Genomic DNA, 22,812 nt, shown 5'->3' with positions numbered 1-22,812 from the left:
ACACAGTAGCACCTTTACATCAGCACACTGGCTCTGATGGCATTTAAAGTATAGGTCACCGTTTAACAACATTATTGGATTTTTGCTTCCCTCTGCTGTTGAATAGTCAAACTTCAGTAGTGACACTAATCCTGTTTTCTGATTAACCTAATGTATGTAGAAAATAAATGATACACATAAACAATAATTAACAGCATGTAGCACATTATCCAGTTAATCAGTTTCATCCGAGTCCAAGAGTTATGATTCCTCTTTGTCCCTTGACAGTTGATGTGTAAATCATGACTCAGTGTACACACACATAACCTCATCAATCTGTCACTCAACAGCGAGTTTGAGTTCGAACATCCAAACATAGACACAGGAAGAATCACTCAGTGTGCATAGTTTAGTGTAGCTGTGTGTTTAAGCGCGCTGGTCTGACTGAAACAATCTAAATTGCTGTCAAGCGCCCGATTACACTCAGCCAGATTCGGCTGTAGGTATGCGTGTATGTGTACGTGTGTGTGTGTGCGTGTGAGTGTGTGTTTGATTGTGTGTCCGTGCGTCTGCGTGCCCTTGTGCGGACAGGAAGTGGTGATGGCTGGCTTGAGGTCGGTGGCAGGAAAGAATGGGAACTATGCTGTTGCTGTGACTGCAGCTGGTCACAGAGCAGGCCTTAGGTTTCCTGACACGCTGCAGCCTTAAACCACATCCAACCATCATTCCATCCATCCATGTGTACCTGCTACATCTGTCTCATCCATCATTTTGAACCCGTCTATAATATTAATGGACCTCCCTTTGTAAACCCTCCTCATGCGTCGCCTTTTTTTCTTCTTCGTCCATACGGTGCCACAGCACTCCAACACCCCTCTCCATGCCCAGTGGCATCTATATAAAATGCTTCCTTACTAAACACTGCTCCACCCTTCTCTTTAAACATTAAACGCTGCACAACATCGTGACCACAGGAACTAAAAGGCCGTGTTTCCGTGCTGTTTACTAGCCTGAGGCCAACCGCATCCCTCTCATTCACATTTGGTCCCACAACCATCTACAACCAATGAAAGAGTGACCAAATTATATCACAGTGAGGGGACATTAATCTCATATGGCACCTTTTCCACAATGTCCTCAAAACTATGAACACAATGATAAGTCAGACCAGACCACTACGACTGCTGGTGTTTTTTTCAGTCGCAAATTCATAAAAGTAACAACACCAAATAAGGTATAGGAATAAAGCACTGGCCAACATCCACCAGTAGATGGCGGTCTTTGCAAAGACAGAACTGCTAATTATGCCTCAGGAGGGTAATAGGTTCACATGGCAGGCACCAGTTTGCACAAATCCTGTTCAGATCTTTAAAAAATACATTTTAATACAAGCTAAATTACAAACCCTACAGATAAAGACGGTTAAAAACATATGCCCTGTCTTTATATGTTTAGGTCAGACAATCAATTATTAAATTATTAAAAATAGTTTTATAATGCCAGAGATGGCTCTTATAATGTTGCATAAACATCATTATTTGTGCTGCTGATCTAACAGTTTATTCAGTTTGGCCACTCATCCTTTGCTTCAGAGTGAAACGCGCATGCGCAGAGATGAGGAAGCGTTGCGCCAGCTCAGCTGACAGCGACAACAGCAGCAGCCAGGTGATGATGGCAGACTCTGCAAGTAGCGACGAAGTAGCTGTGATCGGCAATACCGACCTTACTTCATCCGAATCAGAGAACAACTTGATAAACACGGTCGTAGCTTTTGTTATTCTTTATTACTAACATGTTTGGAGTTTAAAAGTTTCAATGCAAACTTTCCCGACAGGCCTTACTAAACTTAACGTTAGCTAGGTGGCGTTCCCGACCAACTGAGCTATTATCGTTCTCAGAGAGCTTTATCAAAAGTTTCGGCAGTGTTTTTGACGTTACAGGCCTTAGAGTTAATTTAGTTAGAGTAGTAGTCATTTAATTCAATGTTAGAAATACAGCGTGAGCTAAAGTTTTGCTAAATGCTAATGGCTAACTGTATAGTAAACTTTAACTCCTGACGTTAGCTTACCAGCTAACTAGCAAATCATAACCCGGCTCCCAAATAAAGTTTTATATTTGCCCAAATCTTCTTTCTATCTATGGATTCATTCTTAGCAGCAGTTACCTCTAGGGAAATAAGACGACTTTAAGGTTTAAAAGCTTAGTATTCATGTTGTATGAATGGTGGTAGTTTTGCCTCGACTAGCTAATCTTGTGATGTGCACACGCCTATCACAACACTGTGCACAGACGGTCCTTTCCTGTTCATTTACTGTATTTTCATGCTTATGCTTCTGTAGAATAGTTTTAATAGTTTTGACTCTATTTCTGATGACACAGTAAACATTATTTTTTCCCATCTCACTTTGCTTTGGATACAGACGTTTATAAATGTGTCACTGTAGTAAGTGTTTCTAGAGATCACTTTTATTTTATATAGCTTATTTTTTACTTACCTAATTCCTGTTTGTATAGATGGTTGAAAGGGGGACAGCTCTGTTGAACAAAATGGAGATAAATGTGGCTGAGGCAGAGAAGAGAACAGGGAAGAACACAGTTAACATGCAGGAGACCTACACTGTCTACCTCATAGAAACAAGGTAGGTAAGAAAGTGGATTATCAGGTTTTTAAACTTTTAAAAACAACAAATGCTCCCGTGTTTTGTCTTTCTGCCCTTAGTGTTTTTGTTGTGACAAAAGTGACACACCAAGAATAAAGAATAACATTCAATCGGGCTTTAAGCAAACACAGTGGTGTAAAAGTCTCACCACCTCTATGACGTCCTGCTTTTCTTGATTTTGCTCAGACCGGCTGAAACTGTTCAAGAGGGAGGTACACCAGCCATACCTGACACTCTGTGGAGACGTTACAGTGAATTTGAGCTGCTCAGAATGTACCTGTTGGTCACATACCCGTACATCATCATTCCCCCACTGCCAGAGAAAAGGGTGAGCAAATGAAAACACTATTATTAGTTTGCTTATCATTACCTGTACTTTTAGTTTTTTTCTCAAGTTAACTTTTATGGTGATATTTACTTTGTCTTGTAGGCAGAGTTCGTGTGGCACAAGTTGTCGGCAGACAACCTTGACCCAGACTTTGTTGAGCGACGGAGAGTCGGCTTAGAGAACTTCCTGTTACGCGTAGCATCACATCACGTCCTTTCTAATGACAAGATCTTCTTCAATTTTCTCACTGAGGTAAATTACATAATATCACATCAAAGTCTTCATTACATTTATATTATACATTTACATATATTTTTGTTACTACATATTCCAAATAAGTAGAGAATCTTTGAGTAGAGGTAAGTACTGTTTTTGGTGTGGCCTGCTCTTCTGATAATAAACTTGGCAGAAGTAAATCTAGCAAAGTAAAACACTTTGGTGGGTGTTGTTGATTATTAAATAATTAGAACCACATGTTGAAGCAGCCCCAATGCTGAGTAGAGCAAGTAGATTTGAAATCAGATGACAGGTTGATATATAGAAGAGCGTCACTTTAGATCAGATTAGGAGTCGAAACGTTAAGTAAATATGTTTTTCTTGGTGATATTCGTTTGCAACCTACATTAAGAGTAGTTTATGTCATGATTACATCATTGGTGTTGGCTTGGTCTCTCTTCTTCTAATCTTTACAGCTTGTTTGCAGAATGTAATTGAAAACATAAGGACACACATACAGTAACATCTGCATATTAAATCACAATAGCAATACGGTGCCAAAGAAATCACAAAACAGTTATTTCATCATATTGCTCAGCCTTTCTTATTGAATAGGCCCATGTAATCCTGCCCTCTTACAGTATACCTCTAAGCTCAACTTTAGGATTTGTATCTGACTAGACAAAGACTGGTTCAGCCCGTTGTTTTGTTTGAGTGTGTGTGAGTAGTGTAGTTGTCAGCTGAAAGCCCCATCATTGTACAGTGCAGCTGGCAGTTCTGCTACTTGTCAATCATCCATCAATTGTTTGTCTTCAGGAAAAGGGATGGAGGGAGGCTGTATTTGAGACAGGTTTCCAAGACAAGGTAAAGTACAATTTATTATTCCCACAACAGTTTTCATCTATTTTAAAATTTATGAAGTTATTTTTAACCGAAATGATTAACTTACACTGTTGGTCTATTTCTTGAAATACCGTATCGCTTTTATGCAAATTGTGCCTCTTTATAGACTTTTCATTAATGTGTGCATGCAAAGTTAAAAGTTGGACCTGTATGTTTTTCTTCTCTACTAGGCTGACCCCAGGCTAAAATCTTTGAGTGCTATGTTCAGAGTAAAGAACCCTGACAAGTAGGTGTGGAGAAAGCAAATATGTTGAATGTTTAACTTCATACTTTAGATTCACTGTGACTTGTGGTCTATTTGTTGTAATCCAGGCGATTCATAGCATTAAAGCACTATGGTGATGAACTGAACACCATCATCTCTCAACTACTTAGGGTGCGCGCGGTAAGTTTTGGCATTGACAAACACACACACTACTTTATTTGACTTCCTGCTTACATTCAGTTGTTTATAGATTTTCATTTCAGTGTTATGAGGCAATAGGATTCCTTTCTGGCTTCCTGCATGAGTCCATATTTTGTTGACATTTCGAGTCTGTCAACACATTGACCAATGAAAAACCATTGTGTATTGAGATATTTGATTTCTTATTAATTTCACCTTCCCTCTCTACATTGGCGTTGCTGTCTACCATCTTTTAGAGAGTAGCAGACCGGTTGTATGGCGTTTACAAAGTTCATGGTAACTATGGGCGAGTTTTCAGGTGAGAAACAGCTTCTGGTTATTTCTGCCATAATCAAACCACATTGTTGGCTGAAAACATGAGGCTACATTTACATTGACATGTAACCAATAACAAGTCACTGATGGAAAACAATTCACCAACATTTCTTCTCTTACAATAGGGTACCTCTTAGGGCTGTAATAACTGATTAGAAGTGGTTGTAGAGTTAAAAAAAAGTATGCTTCAATTGTGGTCTGCAGTGAATGGAGTGCTATTGAAAAAGAAATGGGAGACGGACTGCAGAGTGCTGGCCACCACATGGATACGTAAGCAGCAGGCTAATGTTTACCCTGTCAAACCTACAATGTAGCCTAAGCTTAAATATGTTTATAATGGCAACAATACAGCACTCATTAAAATACGTACGTGCTAGTTTAGACACCTCACCACCTAATGGGCCTAATGTGTGTCTGCTCAGATATGCTGCATCAATAGATGATATTCTGGAGGAAGAAGAGCACTATGCTGACCAACTGAAAGAATACTACTTCTACACTGATGCCGTCAGGTGAGAGGCGTATAAATAGCCACATCTATTCATTTCTTTCAGGCTTCATTGTGGTGTAGAGTCTGTTCAGTGTCTGTCTCATCAGAGAATAGTTTTCCTCATAAGCAGTTGTTTGACAAATTACAAGGCATATCTGATTTGCCTTTTATTCCAGTGGCTTTGCCTGAATAAATTTTAAGCCGCTGTAATTTTATATTTGGTAGAAATCTTTCCTCTGGAGCATTTTATAGATTAGATGCCTCTTGATTGGATTGACGTATGCAATGTTAATTATGGTAGTGAAAGCTGTGTTTGTGTTTGTGTATTAAGGTCGGTGTGTAGGAAACATGAGTTGATCCAGTATGAATTGGAGATGGTAGCGCAGGATTTCGCCAACAAGAAACAACAGAAGGAAGAGCTAGCGACTGGGGTAATGAGCTAACTTCAACCTAAAGTGTCCCATCACTTTCTCCTACATCTACACATTTATAAACACACAATAATGTTTCACATCAGTTTTTAAATTGTGCGCCTTTGCACAAAAGCAATAGACAATATGTTTTCTCTAATTAGGTAAAACATGAATGAATATATTGCATGCTGTATTAGATGTTAATTTCTGTCTGTGTGTGTTTGTGTGCGTAGACTGTGCGAGTCTTTTCCCTGAAGGGCATGACCAGCAAACTGTTTGGTCAGGAGAGCCAGGAGCAGAGGGAGATCAGGTTGGCAGCCCTGGAGCAGAGTATCTGTGAGGGAGAGGAATTGGTGAAATTGAAGAACACAGAGTGCCAGTAAGTTCCTACCACCGTCTGTATGTTCCTCTGTGTTAATACATTATCTGATTTATTATCAGTTCCCCTGTGATCTGCATTATTAAAGTGGAATTGGCCAAAGTCTGATATTATGTATTAGCACATGCTGTAATTAAGGAAGACGCTCACTATAATGTTATTCTCTGACTTCTTTTTCTCTTATCTTGTCTGTGTTTCCTCTTCCTTGTCTAGAGAGTTTGTGCGAACAGCCTGGGAAGACATAGAGCGCTTTAAGGAGCAGAAGGACAGAGATTTGCGTGAGGCACTCATCAGCTATGCTATTATGCAAATCAGCATGTGTAAGAAGGTATGGGGTGATGTGTGTTTTTTTTATGTCTTCTCCACAGCTGTTGTTTGTTTGTATATACAGGCCCTCTTAAAACTGCCATATGTGTTGCAATGTTAACTTTCGTCAGTTCCCTTCCTCCTTTGTTTTTAGTCAATCTAGCCCTTTTTTTCACTTAAAATTGCTTTTGTTACTCTTTCAGGGAATTCAAGTATGGTCCAATGCCAAGGAGTGTTTCAACAAAATGTGAGACACTATCCCAGCCCACTACATTCTACGCCAAAACAATAGGGACCATCAGCCAATTGTTTAACTACAACCTTATGGAGGTAGACTGTGGTAGCCTAAATACTGCCTTTTCTTTGTTTGTGTTAAATTCAAGCTACTGAGAGTAATTCCAAGATAAATTCCTGTTTTCCTCCCTCTTTGCTACACATACACAAGCTTATATTTATTAAGGAAAAGGTACCAAGTGACTATCATCAAATCAATGCCTTTTAAAGTGTCTTAATAGTACCACTCCCTTGAAATGCTGGTGTAAAATTCCTTCTGTAAATTATCCAAATTATCCTTGTTATTTGCACAATGAACAGTAAGTGCAAGAGGAAAAACAGTTGCACTGTGGAAATAGTTGGGCAGTGCATTTCCCACACTGACAAACAGAAGGCACAGGACAATGGTACTGGACTCATAGGGAGCTGCCTATTGGATTTTAGAGTTAAGTGTCTTAAAGACGCTGAAGTAAACTGTGGCATGTGTTTTCTCGTACTGTATAGATTGTCCTGAAAGGCTGAGTGTTTCACATTAACAAAATTAGAGCTGTTAACTTGCAACAAAGACAAAATTTCATTGGCCATACATTAATGTGGCAGATTTACAAAAGCATCTACAGTCAGTACATGTCAGTGTACCAGGTAAGTTGTAAAAAACATTTGTTGGGACGTTCAAAAATTCTCAACAGCAACAAAAATGTCAGGATGTAGAAGACACTGCCATGAATGCTGTAACAAGGAAAAGTTGTTTTATCACCATCCGGCTTCAACCAAAAACATGGAATGAAAGGATGTGAAGCACAGCTGTTGACCTGTTCTGCCCACTGTGCCTCAAAAGATTTTACATCACATTGCATCACTGTGCTAAATAATAGACCTACGATTTGATGTTTCTGTAGAATATGGACCAGTTTTTTAATAATAACATACATGTTATAGATACTCGATACGTTTTCATTTTCTTTCCACATATTTAGCTGAAGAGGTCAGAGTGGTTCACAGAAACAATCAAGACTGATTAAATTCAGCTTTGTCTTTTTACAATAAACATGTTGACAATAATATTTAATGTATGTTTCTGTAATCACTGTGTCTATGACACTAATAAATTTCTACAACGCTTTTGCTACATTGTTTCATACTAATAAATTGTGGGGGAATTGCGCCACCTGTCGACACATAAGTAAAAAAAATCTGTTTGGCATTAAAGCAACTTAAGTGGTTTTCAGGAAATTAAAGGATTTTTTTCAGATCCACCTAATGGTTGGTTTACATGAGGTCATGTGTTTTCTCAAATAGAAACCTAACATTAATTTACCATTTAAAAACAGGACAGTTCTTGCGTCACAAAACCCAACAATTCAGTTGACTTTAGAATTGTTGTATTTATTAAATTCGACTACATGTCGGCCTCACAACATAATAAAGTAATTTAAAAGACCGGAGTCGTAGTATTTTATAACTACATTGAACTGGTTTATAGGGCTTCGTGCTGGTCATGTAAAACAAAGTGTCAGTAAAGTCGCATGGCGTGTGTCCGTAAATCCATTCTCTGGACGGAGGAGACGTGGAGCTCAAAGGGACGCACCGACACGCTGGCTCTGCCGCCATAAACGATGGATTGCACGTGTAATTACATGTAAATTATAACCAATTGAATAAAACAATTTGCTGAACATGTGTTATGGATGATGGAGTTTTTCTCCTCCCTAAGCAATCTCGAAAAAAAATAAATAAATAAATGCCAATACGAAATGCTGGTAAGAGGCATAGCAACGGTGAAGTATTGGCAATACCTTACAGCATACCCAGCCCAGCTCCCTGCCTTCCTCCTGTTGGGAGAATGGACACGCCCACCTTAATAAAGACTGGACCTTCTCTCTTCCAATCCAGACAAAGGGAGAGGAAGGCAGATCACCGGTGGCGCGCGCTGAGCATCTGAGCACCTTGGAGACGCCACTGATTTGATCCGACGCGCACGGCCACCGGCACGCACGCCCTCCCGCTCCACCTGAACGCTGCAGGTCGGTGAATTGTCCTGTTCGGAGGCCACGGAGCCCAGATTCGGTCGCAGCCAGAACGCCGTGTTCCCATGATGTCATACCTGTGGATTCTGCTCTTAAGCGGCTTGTTGGCTTCAAGCGCCAAGGCACAAGGTAATGATTTCCTGACATAATTCAGCTGTATGCACAAGTTTCCGTCGTTTGCATGCAGTAAAATTCTATCTATCTATCTATCTATCTATCTATCTATCTATCTATCTATCTATCTATCTATCTATCTATCTATCTATCTATCTATCTATCTATCTATCTATCTATCGTTTTGCAGGCTGTCTGATGATCAGTCTCTGTGTCTCACTCCTTTTCTGGCTCTCATTTGCTCTCTTTTTGTGTTTTCTCTCCTCTGCCTCTGCCAGCCTGCCTCATTCATTACTCATCCATCCGCGTGCCGTTTGCCAGCCTGTCTGTCCCCACCCCCCCCCCCAGCTTCCTAGATGAGATAATCAATTCTGCTTTTTGATTTGTGTCGGCTCTGTGACAGAGCGGCTTTAGAAGAAAGACCTGCATTCTTTGTGTCGACTGTAAAAGCTAATTCGCTGCACAGACATTATCAGTGTAATAGGTGTGTCATGTAGTGTGGCCGAATCTATTTGGATACATTTTGGCAAACAGGGGTGTGTTAGACATATTGTCCTTATATGAGTTATTCTCTTCCTCTTCATCCCTTTCATCCTTCTTTTCTCAGCTATATTTCTTCATACTTGACCCCTCTTCCTTCTGAAATCCTCCATCTTCATTTTCCGTCTCTAAATTCCTCCTTTTTTCTTTTTTTTCTTTCTCCCCCTCTTCCTCTCCTTCATCTTCAGCTGACCCGTGGGCCCCTGCCCTTCCCTGCGGCATATGCAATGAATTCAGATTCTTCAAATGTGCAGTAAAACTCAGAGGAAGAGAAAAGAAGCATTGAGATAAACACAGACTCTGGGAAAACATGGGGGGGGGGGTGGGATGGATGCTGGAAGAAAGAGATAAGGGATAAAACAGAGAAAGAGAACGAGTGAAAGTGTGGCCCATGGAGCAGGATGATGAGATGGGATGCACAAGGAAGAGAGTCTCATCATCGTTATGCAAACAGAAATGTCAGTTGAATGTTGGCACATGAAACTGTCGTCTGGTGCAATCTCACTCTACTGGTTCATTTTTTATTGCCACGCACACACACGCACGCACACACACACACACACACACACACACACACACACACACACACACACACACACACACACACACACACACACACACACTTCCTTTGCCTAATTGCCAAAGGTAACCTCACAATAAACCCTGTGGATGTTTATGTACTGAGATACAGGAAATCTCAGTGGGATTTGCTCATGTGTGCGTTAATAGTTGTGTTGAGAAAAGCAAGGGGCGCTAGGTCAGTTGCATGCGTGCACATCTCATGTACAGTGTGGTGTGCATGCGTAAGTGAAGGATAGGGAGTGTCCCGGTAACTAGATCCAGTTCCAGCTGTAGACAACACCCTCAACACAACTAGTTTCAGCCTTTCTCTCCCCGAGGGGCCCTCAGCATCTGTGTGTGTGAGTGTGTGTGAGAGAGAGAGTGTATGGGTGGGTGGGTTTAATGCACAGAACATGTTGCTGTTGGAGAGGGCTTCATTAATGCGCGCTTTATTGAACACGTGTGTACGTTAGGGGCAGATGAAAGCAAAAGAGCGACGTGTGATGTGTGAGAGTTGCGTATGTGCAGACTTATCTGTGTTTACACTTTAAATAACAGCACATAAATCATTCCTTTAGTGGGTGATGGAAACTTACAGTACACACACACACACACACACACGCACACACACACACACACACACACACACACACACACACACACACACATCTCATGAGGGCATTTTGAACATGTACACGATTAATGGCTAAACACGGCACTTTCTGCACACACACAACAGAACTGTACCAGACAATGCACGAACCAGCCCTTTCTGATTTAACACTACGGGGCAAGATTTGGTTTATTTGCTGATTGGTTACACACTCGTGCATGTACAACAGGCAGTCTCACACATTCTCACAGCGAGAACCAGAAGAGGCAGAAACTTGAGTTTCCCTCCCTCTGGCACTGATAATGATGTGGATTGCGCTTTCCTGTATGTTACATAACCGAAAGCAAAGTCTCTCTTTTTGTGTTTGTTGCTGCCAAAAAAAGGTAATTAAAAGGTGTTAAATTTTAAGAAACCTTTTTTTTTATTATTCAGTAACCTTTTCAGGGGGAACAGTGGCACCGTAACGGCTCTAAAACGAATCAACAGGATTCCCGATAAGCAAAGTATGAACGTTCATAGCACACAAAGATGTGTGTAAATTATTCACTGTTCACTCTGTGGTTCTTTCCTTTTATTCACAGTTTGTTCTTTATTTCCCGCAAACCCTGTCTTTATCTGTTGCCACAACAGTTTTTATCAAAAGAGGTGTTTGTGGCACATGCTGATGCATGCAGGTTCCCACATCGGCTGTACTGGCGCGACGCCTCGTCTTTCCAAAGGTCTCTATCAGATTAGTCAATGCTTATTAAAGACAGAATGATCTGTGACGCTACCTGACTAGTCCTGACGAGAACACAATGTAACTAACTCTATCATTCATCCCACATGTGTAAACTGCTTTGACTTAAGAGTCTCCCTCTGGGGACCTTTATTTCCAGCTTAGCGGTTCACATGCTGTGTTAAAATCCCATACAATAGCGTGCAGTCAATGGCAGAGACACACGGATGACTCATCAGCCCTGGGGGGGAAGGGGTGGCAGAGAGAAGCAGAGGGAGAAGAGGGGTTGTTAGAGGAGGAAAGGGAGAGGAAAAGGCAGGGGACAGAGAGGAAGGGGGAACCACGCAACAGTTTGTTTCACTGCCGGACTAACTCAAAACAGAACCCAAAGCCTGAGAGGGAAAGTGGACTTGCCAGAGCAAATGAGTGTGTGTGTGTGTGTGTGTGTGTGTGTGTGTGTGTGTGTGTGTGTGTGTGTGTGTGTGTGTGTGTGTGTGTGTGTGTGTGTGTGTGATTGCTGGCGCGCTCGGCTGGGGGACAGATAAGGTGTTTTGCGAGTTCGTTACACATGCAAATGTGTGTGTTGGCGGTGTGTGTGTGGGGGGGGGGGGGGCGCGTGGCAGCATGTTCCACGGTAGTTAAGAGAAGGAAGTGGCAGACGGGCAGATGGGAACAGAATGTTCTGCGGAGGGGCAAAAGAAGGAGAGAAGGTTCGTGTGGGGGAACTGTCCCCCACCGTTGGAGTCACAAACACACGGCATCTGTCTCCCTCTGACAGATACGCTCAATAGGTGCGTTTTCTATTCACCGGCCTTAAAAGTGCTACTGGCATCTACACTCACAGGCAGAGCTGTTTAATAGCCTCTGATGAGGCGAGGGGGGAGGAGGAGTAACAAGTTGAGGTTCTGCAAAATTAACGGGAAAAACAGGGTGTGAGAAACGACGAGAGCTCGGTCGCCGCACGTGCTCGCGTCGCCCCGCGCTCTTTGTCTCACGGCGTATAAAGGCAGCGTCCTCACCTCCGTGGGACGGTGCTTCCCGTGTTCCCGTGCCACTCCCCTGCTGAGGTTCAGTCACTTGGCAAACAGCGCAAAGTTCTGCGGAATTTCGCTTTTAAACAACTCCGTGCTAAGGAAAAGAGTCACGTTGGGGAGTTGTGCCACCTCGTGTTTGCGCACGAGGAACAGAGGCGCCAACGTCCTCGTTGCTTGTCGTGCGCCCAGCGTCGCTTCCGGTAAAACCAGCACCCAGAGCTGCTGCAACCAGCAGCCGCCGGGCCGCAGCTCCGTCGTGCTGCTTCAGCTCCTCACACGCAGCGGGGGAATGTCACGGGCCCGACCCAAACACACGCAGACACGCGCCGCGCTCATTTCGCGCGGGGCGACGAAGACGCGCCGCTCGCGTTTTTCTCATTAGCGCGGGGCCGCGATGACGGTGGCGCGGCCGAGACCCCGCGCGAGTCTGAGACGGGGTCACATGTGATGGATGCGTCTGTCTCGGTGCTGGAACGCTAACGACCAGAACCAGGGTGTGGCTACGTGATCTGAAGTAATAGTCGTGTTAGAGAATGTGTCGAGTGCACATCTGAACCGTTTAAACAGATGATTCTAATGTATTTAAATGGAAACAGATGGAGTCGTTGCTAAAGGCTAGGTTTAATGTTCTCTAGGTTCTACTTTAGTCTTTCATCTTATCTATAATATTTCCACTTGTTTGTTGTCATGTTTCTTGTCACCTAACGCCAGGGGAAAACCTTCTGAGACCATAAGGTGGAATTGGGGTTGCCATGGTGACGCCTGCTCTACTTTCTTCTTCTTGGGGACATCTCCTTATTTACTGTCACCTTTTTGACACTGACATGTCTCAGCAGACTACACTTTACTAGACACGTGCACAGCCTTATTGTCCTGTTGCTTTGTTTCCCCTGCATCTCTGTGTAGACGACGTAGACACAGCAGTCGAGGCCGTAGGAGACCCTGAGACCCCAGTAGACGACGCTGAGCCAGAAGTCAATGCGGAGGTAGGGGGAGGAAATGATTGTTTTTCTGTTCAAGCGAGTTCTCCATAATATACAGTAGTTACATTCAGCTTTTATTATATGAATGGGATTTCAAAATATATACTTCAAATATTTTGCTGAATACAGGAAACACCTGCAGAACCTGCAGCTGATGACGCTGAAGCAGATTCTGCAGCTGATGACGCTGAAGCAGATTCTGCAGCTGATGACGCTGAAGCAGATTCTGCAGCTGATGACGTCGAGGCAGATTCTGCAGCTGATGACGTCGAGGCAGATCCTGCAGCTGATGATGCTGAAGCAGATCCTGTAGCTGATGATGCTGAAGCAGATCCTGTAGCTGATGATGCTGAAGCAGATCCTGTAGCTGATGATGCTGAAGCAGATTCTGCAGCTGATGACGTCAAAGCAGATCCTGTAGTTGACGACCCCCAACCGGATCCTGACAGCGCAACAGAACCTTCTCCTGTAGTTGACGACCCCGAACCGGATCCTGACAGCGCGACAGAACCTTCTCCTGTAGTTGACGACCCCGAACCGGATCCTGACAGTGCGACAGAACCTTCTCCTGTAGTTGACGACCCCGAACCGGATCCTGACAGCACACCAGAACCATCTTCTGTGGTTGACGACCCCCAACCTGATCCTGACAGCGCAACAGAACCTTCTCCTGCAGTTGACGACCCTAAACCGGATCCTGACAGCGCAACAGAACCTTCACCTGTAGTTGACGACCCCGAACCGGATCCTGACAGCACACCAGAACCTTCTCCTGTAGTTGACGACCCCCAACCAGAGCCGGGCAGTGTGACAGAACCTTCCTCTGTAGACGAAGAAGACACACAACCGGCTGAAAAAGCAATCAAAGGTGATCTGTTCTAGTCTAAAGTTATATTAGACTTATGCAACAACAAAGTCTGATGTAATGTTGCTGTGCAGTGTTTAAATCATTCAAATGTTATTATGCTTTTTTAAACATTTTTATCATATACTTTAATCCAGATAATGATTTAACGCAAGGTCGAACCTAAATCATACCTCACATACTGAATAAACAGCAGTTTGTCCTTGTCCCTGCTGCTGCTGCTTTTGCTCCTAACCTGCATTAAAACGCTGCAAAACGGGCTGTGCAATGGCGTCACTAATAAATTAACAAACAAATACATCATCCAGTACTTTGCTTATTTCTGGTTCCTTTTACTTTCCAGGTCTAGAAGTTGAGATTATTGGATCACATAATCCTGTACAGGTCAGTAGAACTTACTTTAAGTCTAACACGCCTCAGCAAACACTATCTGTTAAGACCAGAACGTGTCCTTTACATACAGTAATTTTCTATGTTGTTTAACAGAATGCACCATATGATGAGCCCACACCAGAAACAGACCTGGAGGGGGGACCAGCTGATTTTACTACTATCAATATAAACAATGAACTTGATAAGATAATTCCAAATGTCCGACAAGGATCGAGGTCATATATACCTTCAGGTAAGAACGTATTCAGGTTTCCCCAGGACTCTATTGTCATTTGTACAGTCCTTGGAACCATACATGAATCTCATCTTCAGAGTGACTGCTTACACGTATGTTCTGTTCGACGCACAAGAGCAATTCAGGACAGTGTAATTAAAGGCATTTAATCATCAACCACGGCGTTACAACCGGTCTCTCCATTCATCTGACCCCAGGAGTACTCTATCCACCAAGCGATTGTGTGTATTTGCCATCAGTCATTTTAAAATGCGTGCATCCATGTTGAGCCCGTGAGTTATCGTGTGCCGCTGTGGTGCAACTCCCCGTTTCCTGCACCAATTGATAGGAACCAGATGAGAGGTACAAATCAGTCCAAAGTGTACAAGGTGGGAGTTTGGGCCATACTACCTCACAACCAAACCTCCCTCATGACCTCAGTGTGATCTTATCAGTGACTCTTGTTTTTTTAACCTTGTCTAAACTTGTGATTTTCTTCATACTCTCCAACCTGAGAGTTCATTATTCATAACAGGACATTCCCCTTTCCATCACTCAGTGGGAGTGATTTTACAGCTGACATCTGAGAAAGAGGAACCCGTTGAGTGTTCATGAATCGGTCGTTCTGGAGGGTTTCTCCCATGTGATCTCTTGTGGCGGCGAGAAGAAGAAAGCGCGGGGGGAGAAACCCAGAGCGATACGATCATGGAGTATGAGATAAGCAGAGGTGTAAAACCCACGGGACAGTTAGATAATGTTCCATATTAAGGCCGAGGCTGCAGACAGCTGCTAGATATGAACTCTGGACAGTCAAAGTATGGTTCCGCTCTGTAGCACTACTGTACTTCATGTGTGACAAGCGGCACTGTTGAGCACGATGCATTCACTGTCAGGATAATTCAGGATGAGAGACTTGGTCACTGAGCAATTATACCCTGAGGCCTTATCAGTCATAAAACAATTTCCTGATCCTACCTTGCCCTGCCCTGCCTTGTACACTGAGTCACCCATGCTGTACAAGTCTCTTGGGTTTTCCCCAAGCGGTTAAACAGTCGGAGCAACGTATGATCCCTGATGGATCATATTGTTTAATCCGGCTCAGCCCCGGTCGACAAGATCAGGGTCCCACCCATGGAGCTGGTACATGTTCATCGCAGACATCTCGGCAGGACACTCCCTGGAGGTCATGATGTTACCTTTAAGCAGTTCAACGTGGTGCAGGATAGCGTTTTAAAGAGGTGTTTTTGGTGAACATGTGGAAACATTCCTCTTGGGCGGGGTGAGACGATCTCCCTGAAGGGATTAATATTACATTTCTCTAATGATGTCTCATTATTTGTTCAGATGGCGAAGATGCTTTATCGAACTCCGACACAGATTCTAAAATCAGTCAACATGAAGGTTAGTATTCACTAAAAGTTAATATCTATTGTAACATAACTGAATAAAGGTCTGTAGGAGCTGTGGGTGTGTGGGCAGCCCAACGCAGGCCATCACGACGGCCTGGGTCAGCTTCGGGGGAATCTCGTCACCACAGTCTCATGTGTCGCCCTGCAAGCTGTTGCATGCAGAGTGCAGCGCGGTGTTAGGTGTGTTTACCACAGAGCGTGGAGGCCTGTGGGATCGGCAGCGTTTCCACGCAAACCACAACAAGCTCCTCCAACACCAACCTTTACACTCATAAAAAAACGATTATTGCTGGTTAGAATTCAAAAGTTGGGTCTATTAGTGCAGAGCAATCAGCTCATGTACTTTATACAATTGGGCAATTGATTTCACCGTTCAGCACTGTTATAATCGACGTTAAGTCTGATTACATAGAATGTTGTCGCTGCTTTGAGTGAAAAGCGAGATAAAATCCTCGGGCAGTTCTTTTAATGCATGCTGCTTTGCCAACTGTGAGCGGGCATCAAAGCTAAACCCTCCACTAAACGCTTTGCATCACTTGACAACTTAAGACCGCAACGCACCCCCCCCCCCCCAGTAGATGTCTGCCGCTATAATTTTGTAGGTTTTGTTCCCGTGAAGACAGGCAGAATTTTCTTTAGCTCCTCATTTACGAAGACTTAATCACTATCTGTAGGAGGATTTGACAGCGAGCGGGGAACAAGCCCACACGTAACGTGAGCACCTCTGCAGACTCCAGCACCTGATTCATCACGGCCTGTGTAATGATTATGATCCAGCCAAAGGAGCACCTCCAGAGTGCTCTATTATCTGCGCCTTAGTCAAGTCGAAGCAGGCACGGCAGCTGTGGTCTCGCAGGCGTATACGGACAGGCAGCTCGGAGGGGGATGACAGGCCTGTTTGCCTATAGATCTAATCGCAGCTCGGGGAGGGAGACGCGGGACGCGGCCGCCTCGGAGACGATATCGCTGGTTTCTGCGAGTGTAGCGGGACGCTTCACCTCTGAGTTATGGAGGGTGTGTGTGAACGTACAGCATGTTCCCAGACTGGAACTCTAAACCTCTTAATGCCACTGGGGGTAAAAGCGATCACGTACTGTAGACAATGATCCTGCGACTTGCTCCTTTTTCTGTTTTCTTTGCCAAGTGTGTCATAGAGTGATGTATGTATGTAATCCTTCATTCTTTATATTCATCATTATCATCATGTTTCTTTCTTGGTCTTTTTAGGCCAGACTGCTGGCTCCCAAGGCGGTGGTAAGTCCTTCATTGAATTACACATCACACTGTATTCAGCACAGACTGAAGAAATCCCAGACAGTTGTAGTTGAAGTTCTAAAAATTGGCCAAACACACATTACATTAAAACATTAACACAAATAGACAGGATGTGCGCCTCAGCAGGAAAGAGTCTGAACTCCTGAGTCTGAAGCTCTTCCACAAATTGAAGTAACATCCGTCGGTGACCATTGAAAGGGAAGTCAGACACAATAGGAAGGCAGGTGCATATCTGTGACATGCTAACGTGGTGTCTCTGACAAAAAGAAAACATTTACCATAATCTGCGACTTAAATTGGTTTGTTAAGGGCGCGGCGTCGTGTTACTAATATGATCATGTGTCCTTTGTTCGGCAGATCAACCTCAAGCCCGGGGAGGTGAGTGATTCCCGTGTTTTCTTTTCCGCCTGAGGCTTCATGCAAAGAGCCACAGGCTGGTTGGGTCGTTGCTGCAGCTACCGCATGACGTTCGCAAAACATTTCATTTGAACCTTTTTCTTTCTGAACATTATTAATCATTAGGGTTCATTAATTTAATAAATAACAAGTTCAGGCAAGGGAGGCAGGTGGGTGGATTTTACCTCTAACTGGCTAAAGGACTGGTTCAAACCACATATACAATATTGTGCTTGTGCCTCAGACAACCTACAGTAGCAGCTGTTGGTCCTGCAGCGACCTCTGACCTCTTGAGCCGTGTAGCTTCTAGTAGTATTATACGACGTTTATGACTTTGGTTCCCATGGTGTTTTCATGGAACCTGATGACGGACAAGCCGGTGTGCGAGCAAATGCTTTGCATTTTGCACACAGACCTGTTCGCACATGCCTCCAACACACCTCCACTTCCTTTTACTGAGTCACAACATTCTCACGTTTTTATTCTGCATCATTTGAGTCCCTCTCTCTTTCAGAATCGACTTGAGTCATGCACCTTCTCTGACTAATGCCACTCCCTTGTTTTTCCTTATCCTTGGATCTGCTGTTTCCTTTCTTCTCCTTCAGTCGCTGACTCACCTGCTGCTCCTCTCCATCTCCTGCTCCCGACACCCCTACGCAGCTGCATTTATCAATAATTTCACTTTGCCATAATGACATAGCCGGTTGTTTGAGACATTTTTGCTGTGTGTTACTGTATGACACAGCATGGGAACTATTCAGATCAGTGTTGTCATAGTAACTAGGTGAAGTGTGCTGATAGATTTGCGCTGTCTGTCTGAATGCTTTCTTGACTCTAAATGTCAGGATCGACGAATGAAAGCGGAGCATAGAATGACACGAATCTCCCTCTTTCTCGCACGATTTATATCATATAACCGAGCTCCGCTGTTGATTTTCCATTCATTGAAACAATGGCAGCCAGTGAATGCAGCAGATGCAGGTGTTAGACTGAAACGCATTCACGGCAGCGCCGGCGCATCTTTAAACACGCGCGGATGGATTTGTTCCAATGTGTACACGCTCGCTGGGCTGATGCCAAGATGTCAACCTTTTGATTTGCTTCTGTTTCCCACTAAAGCTAGCTCCACCACCCTAGCAGGCATCCTGTGTGCCATTGGTGTGGCTGCCGTGGGAGCAGTCGCCGGGTACTTCACCTACCAGAGGAAGCAACTGTGCTTCAAGACCGGACCGGGTAATTATCACATGATTGAGCCGGGCTCGCTGGCTAAAAAGGCCACGTTTTGAACATCAGCTTTTTATGAGACATAGCAGACGTAGCCTACACCTTCACCATAAACAGCAATACTGCCAATTCAGCATAGCTTGCATTTACAGTAAACATCTACAAGAGACTGTTAGGATTATTGTAGGTCAAAGTCATGTACTCAGTCCTCCACATGTTAGTCTCACCCTGATAATTGTAAATAATTCTTTGTGATTGAGTGTAACTGGGGACAGGTTCAGTATGTGCAGCTCAAAACGCTCCCACTTTTCCACTCACCATGAACGGAAAGGCCTAATTGTGCAGATATGAATAGTTTTGCCTTAAAAAAATGAAATTGTCAGTGGTGGTGGTGATAATAGGCAATTAGAGCTGAGAAATATTAACATGCTCAGAGACCCCCCGGGTGCAGCCACTGTCGTACTTACGTTCTGGACAATTACAGAAGTGGGATAAATCCATCTCTGTCCAACTTGCCACAAGGAACACTGTAAAGGGATCCATACTAATGAATAAGAAATGGAGTAAATTAGCTAAATGCTTCTAAATTTCAGATTTTTTCAAATTAGCAGTAGATGCCTTGTGTGCTGTACCTCTGCATAGAATTGAATCTCTCTCCGTCTGTGACTAGAAGCTGATCCAGAAGCCGGACGCAAAGCCGATGCAGCAGAGGCTCAGTCAGATCCCCAGGGTATGACACACACACAAACACACACGTTGAATACAAGCACAGGTAGCACCAAATGTTGATCCTTATCATGAATGTTTCTTATGTGTTTGTTTCTTCAGTCCTTAACACGCTGCTGAAGTCAGACCAGCAATGAGAATCGAACCCCGAAGACCAACGGGCAAGAAGCAGAGTTTATCCTCCATCCTCTGTAGAGCTGAGACTTAATGAGGCCTCAAAGTAGGGGCTGTGTGTGTGCGTACGTGTTTGTGTGTCTGGGTGGGTGGGTGGGGGGGGGGGTCTGGGGCAGGGGGTGTTAAAGGATAAATACATTAATTGTATATGAACCTTCTGATTGTGAGAAAAAATAAATTTATTCAAATAATTGGTCAGATTTTCTACCTTAAGCCAAATCTAGCAATGTTTATTCCGAGTGGCCATTAGAGAGATTAAATCTCACATTTCGTGTGGCCATAAAATGGACACTCTACCTTTTTTTTTGTATGGCTACTCTCCACTTCTGTTAATTCAGTGTAAATATAAACTAGTGACAGATGTTGATGTTGTACATGTTTACCTTTGTACTGAATTCTTACAGGTAGATTTTTTTTTTACAAATTCTACCATTATTTGAGCCATCCCAATGACCAGTCATATAAGACAGACATGTTTTTATTTTTCACCTGTCAGCACAAGTCCAGGATAGTTAGATAACAAGGGGCTTCAATGACTACCACTGTAAATCCTGGACTGTGGCTGGAAATAACACTAGAGAATTATAATCCTGTGATTCTGTAGATGTTGTTATACGGTCCAGCGTGTGTTAGAGGGCCATTGATGTCACTAAGTGTCTTTTTGTATGGTGAAGGGTTGTAATTGTAACTGTTGGGTGAACCGCCACTTCTCCTCAGACAGTTGAATCAATTAAATCGAAATTAGCGAACTACAGCAGCTCAATCCTCACAGATCGACTGATTGGCCAAACTCACAATTAGCTCCTATTTCCCCCCGACATGTAAAATTTACTGACCTATACTGTGTGAGTTGAAGCGGAGTCTAGTCCAACCCTTATTTTGGTCAATGACTGGATGTTCAACTATGATGAACAAATTCAAAAGAGGCCATGAGATGATGTTTAAACATTGTTCTGATGTACTGTTGTATGTGTCGGTCTAGTGGTGATGCAGTCGTTTCTCCTATATAGTGCCTTTTTTTACTGATACAGCCTGGCTTGACCAATTTACAGACACACAGGAGGAGCTGTCACCTCGAAAATGGAAATAGTTAAACTAGTATATGAATGTATAAAAAATATTCTTAAGGAAAGCATATTTATTAGTTCATCAACCCAAATGAATTAAGTTTTAATTACTTTTATCTTCTCATAGTTTCATCAGTGATACTCTCCTCACTGTGTGTCTCTCCCCTTGAACCAGCCAGTTGCTGTTACGCCGTTTTTTTTAAATGTCTTTCATTCACACTGTATCTCCACCTTACAAACACCCTTGGCCTGTGATTTAAATAGGAGTCTAGCATTCAGCGGTGGTGCTTCAGAAACGCGTGAGTCTTCAGTCAACTTGTTTGCTGTGGTATTTTGTGATTTTTTTTAAACGTGAAATGCCCAGAAGCAGCGCTACTGCATTCAAAAGAAGAGTTTGATCCTGCTACCATAGCACAAACATATGGATTTCTGAATGTCTTTTTGTTGCCTTGCAGTTTTGTACTTGCTCTGCTCCCTTTAAACTTCCGGTAGAGTTAGAAAAGACGCATAGTGCAGCAGTTTATGTAACGTGTGTTAATTGTAAAGAACCATATAGCTGCAATACAGGACAGAGACTGTTGCTAACAGCCTAGCCTCGAACTAAGACATATAAATAATCTGTGATGTCACTTATTGATTAATTCTACTGTATGAACTGTGGGCTGGACTTGAGTCAAAGCTCTAAAATGCCTTCTTATGGAGTAATCTGTGAACAAGTGGAAAGTGTGCCTGGAACCTTTTACTGCACCTGCTACACTGGCACCGGCTGATAATGCACAAAAAACACAACACCTACTAAATCGTACAAGGTTAAGAAACAACCACAGATGCCTTCAAAGTGGAACATTCCCCTTTTAAGGCAGCTCCCGCATTCACTGAGTGCCGCAGGAATCAGCGTAGGCACTCTGCTGCCTAGAGCACAATAACAAACCCTACTCACACCGATTAGGTTTAACGAGACTGAAACGACACTGTAGATTGCGTTAAACAAAGTCAGGACTGCTTGTGTGCTACATATAGACATCCTAACATGTCGGATTCCTAGTTAACACAAACCAGAATGTAAATAAAGGGAATCATTGACTTTTAGGGTTTTGAAGTGCACTTTGCAGACAATGCTAGGGCATCAATCATGGGACTGACCGGTCCTGCCTTATACCACCTCTCGAGTGTTCCGCAGAGGGAAACAATCAACAATTTAGCATCCGAACAGTGACTCAACCAGAGATGTTTTGCAGGTGATTGTAAGGTCACAAGATTTGTAATGTATGGGGAGAAGCACTTTCTTATCCTGTATACATCTTGATTCATTAAACATATTTAGACAATTCCTTTTTTTTTTACTTAGACTAAATTTTAGCCTTTTATTTAAATGTTCGTATTGTGTTTTTAATTTGTCTAGAACTTGTCAACTTAGTTTTTGTTGCCTGGCACTTCTCGAATCGAGTAAATAATGTTTGACGACTTAATTAAACATTTTTGTGGGAATTTTTGTGTTGTGTGATCTTGTGCTCAAAACTGAAGTTGCTAACTGTCAAACTTCACACAGAGATTCTTTGCAACAGGCTGGACGTGTTCTGACAACTTCAAGGCAGAATGTGTTTAACTCATTGTTGCGAACCTATGACAATGTTCTCTCTGTTTTATTAGAGCTGAACAGTAAAATCTAAATTAGCTCAGCCACACAAGCATGCAAGGAATTCAGCATGTCACAGTGTGAGACTAATGAGCAGGTGTCATCAGCATAGCAGCGAAAAGAAACGCGTTTACTAAACGTCCAAAGGGAGCATGTGCAAATAGAAGTGACCCCG

General features: G+C 43.1%; 2 protein-coding genes across 5 annotated transcripts; both read left to right on the top strand.

Moving 5' to 3' along the window:
• The first annotated feature begins 1,560 nt into the window (after window positions 1-1,560).
• Window positions 1,561-7,797, top strand: LOC114847037 (sorting nexin-4-like). Its single transcript, XM_029136325.2, has 14 exons — window positions 1,561-1,740; window positions 2,494-2,618; window positions 2,826-2,967; window positions 3,070-3,219; window positions 4,000-4,047; window positions 4,257-4,312; window positions 4,399-4,471; window positions 4,729-4,790; window positions 5,012-5,077; window positions 5,230-5,319; window positions 5,629-5,728; window positions 5,944-6,089; window positions 6,303-6,417; window positions 6,599-7,797. The coding sequence occupies exons 1-14, from the start codon at window positions 1,594-1,596 to the stop codon at window positions 6,644-6,646; spliced, it is 1,368 nt and encodes a 455-aa protein (XP_028992158.1). The 5' UTR covers window positions 1,561-1,593; the 3' UTR covers window positions 6,647-7,797.
• A 742-nt stretch (window positions 7,798-8,539) lies between these two features.
• On the top strand, window positions 8,540-22,489 carry si:ch211-39i22.1 (cell surface glycoprotein 1). 4 transcript variants are annotated; one of them, XM_055504951.1, is made up of 12 exons: window positions 8,541-8,824; window positions 13,182-13,261; window positions 13,388-13,445; window positions 13,500-14,126; window positions 14,467-14,507; window positions 14,610-14,748; window positions 16,075-16,131; window positions 17,367-17,393; window positions 17,772-17,792; window positions 18,930-19,043; window positions 19,705-19,764; window positions 19,863-22,489. In XM_055504951.1, exons 1-12 carry the CDS (start codon window positions 8,761-8,763, stop codon window positions 19,895-19,897), a joined length of 1,323 nt encoding a protein of 440 aa, XP_055360926.1. In that variant the 5' UTR covers window positions 8,541-8,760; the 3' UTR covers window positions 19,898-22,489. The 4 variants fall into 4 exon arrangements, with proteins under 4 accessions (XP_028992155.1, XP_055360927.1, XP_055360926.1 ...); XM_029136322.3 differs by having other exon boundaries at window positions 8,540-8,824; window positions 13,388-14,126; window positions 19,708-19,764; XM_029136321.3 differs by having other exon boundaries at window positions 13,388-14,126.
• The last annotated feature ends 323 nt before the right edge of the window (window positions 22,490-22,812 follow it).

This window comes from Betta splendens, chromosome 21, assembly GCF_900634795.4.
Source record: "Betta splendens chromosome 21, fBetSpl5.4, whole genome shotgun sequence".
NCBI classification, from domain to species: domain Eukaryota; kingdom Metazoa; phylum Chordata; class Actinopteri; order Anabantiformes; family Osphronemidae; genus Betta; species Betta splendens.
Note: the sequence above shows the minus strand (reverse complement) of the source record. Positions and strands in the feature narration are given on the sequence as shown.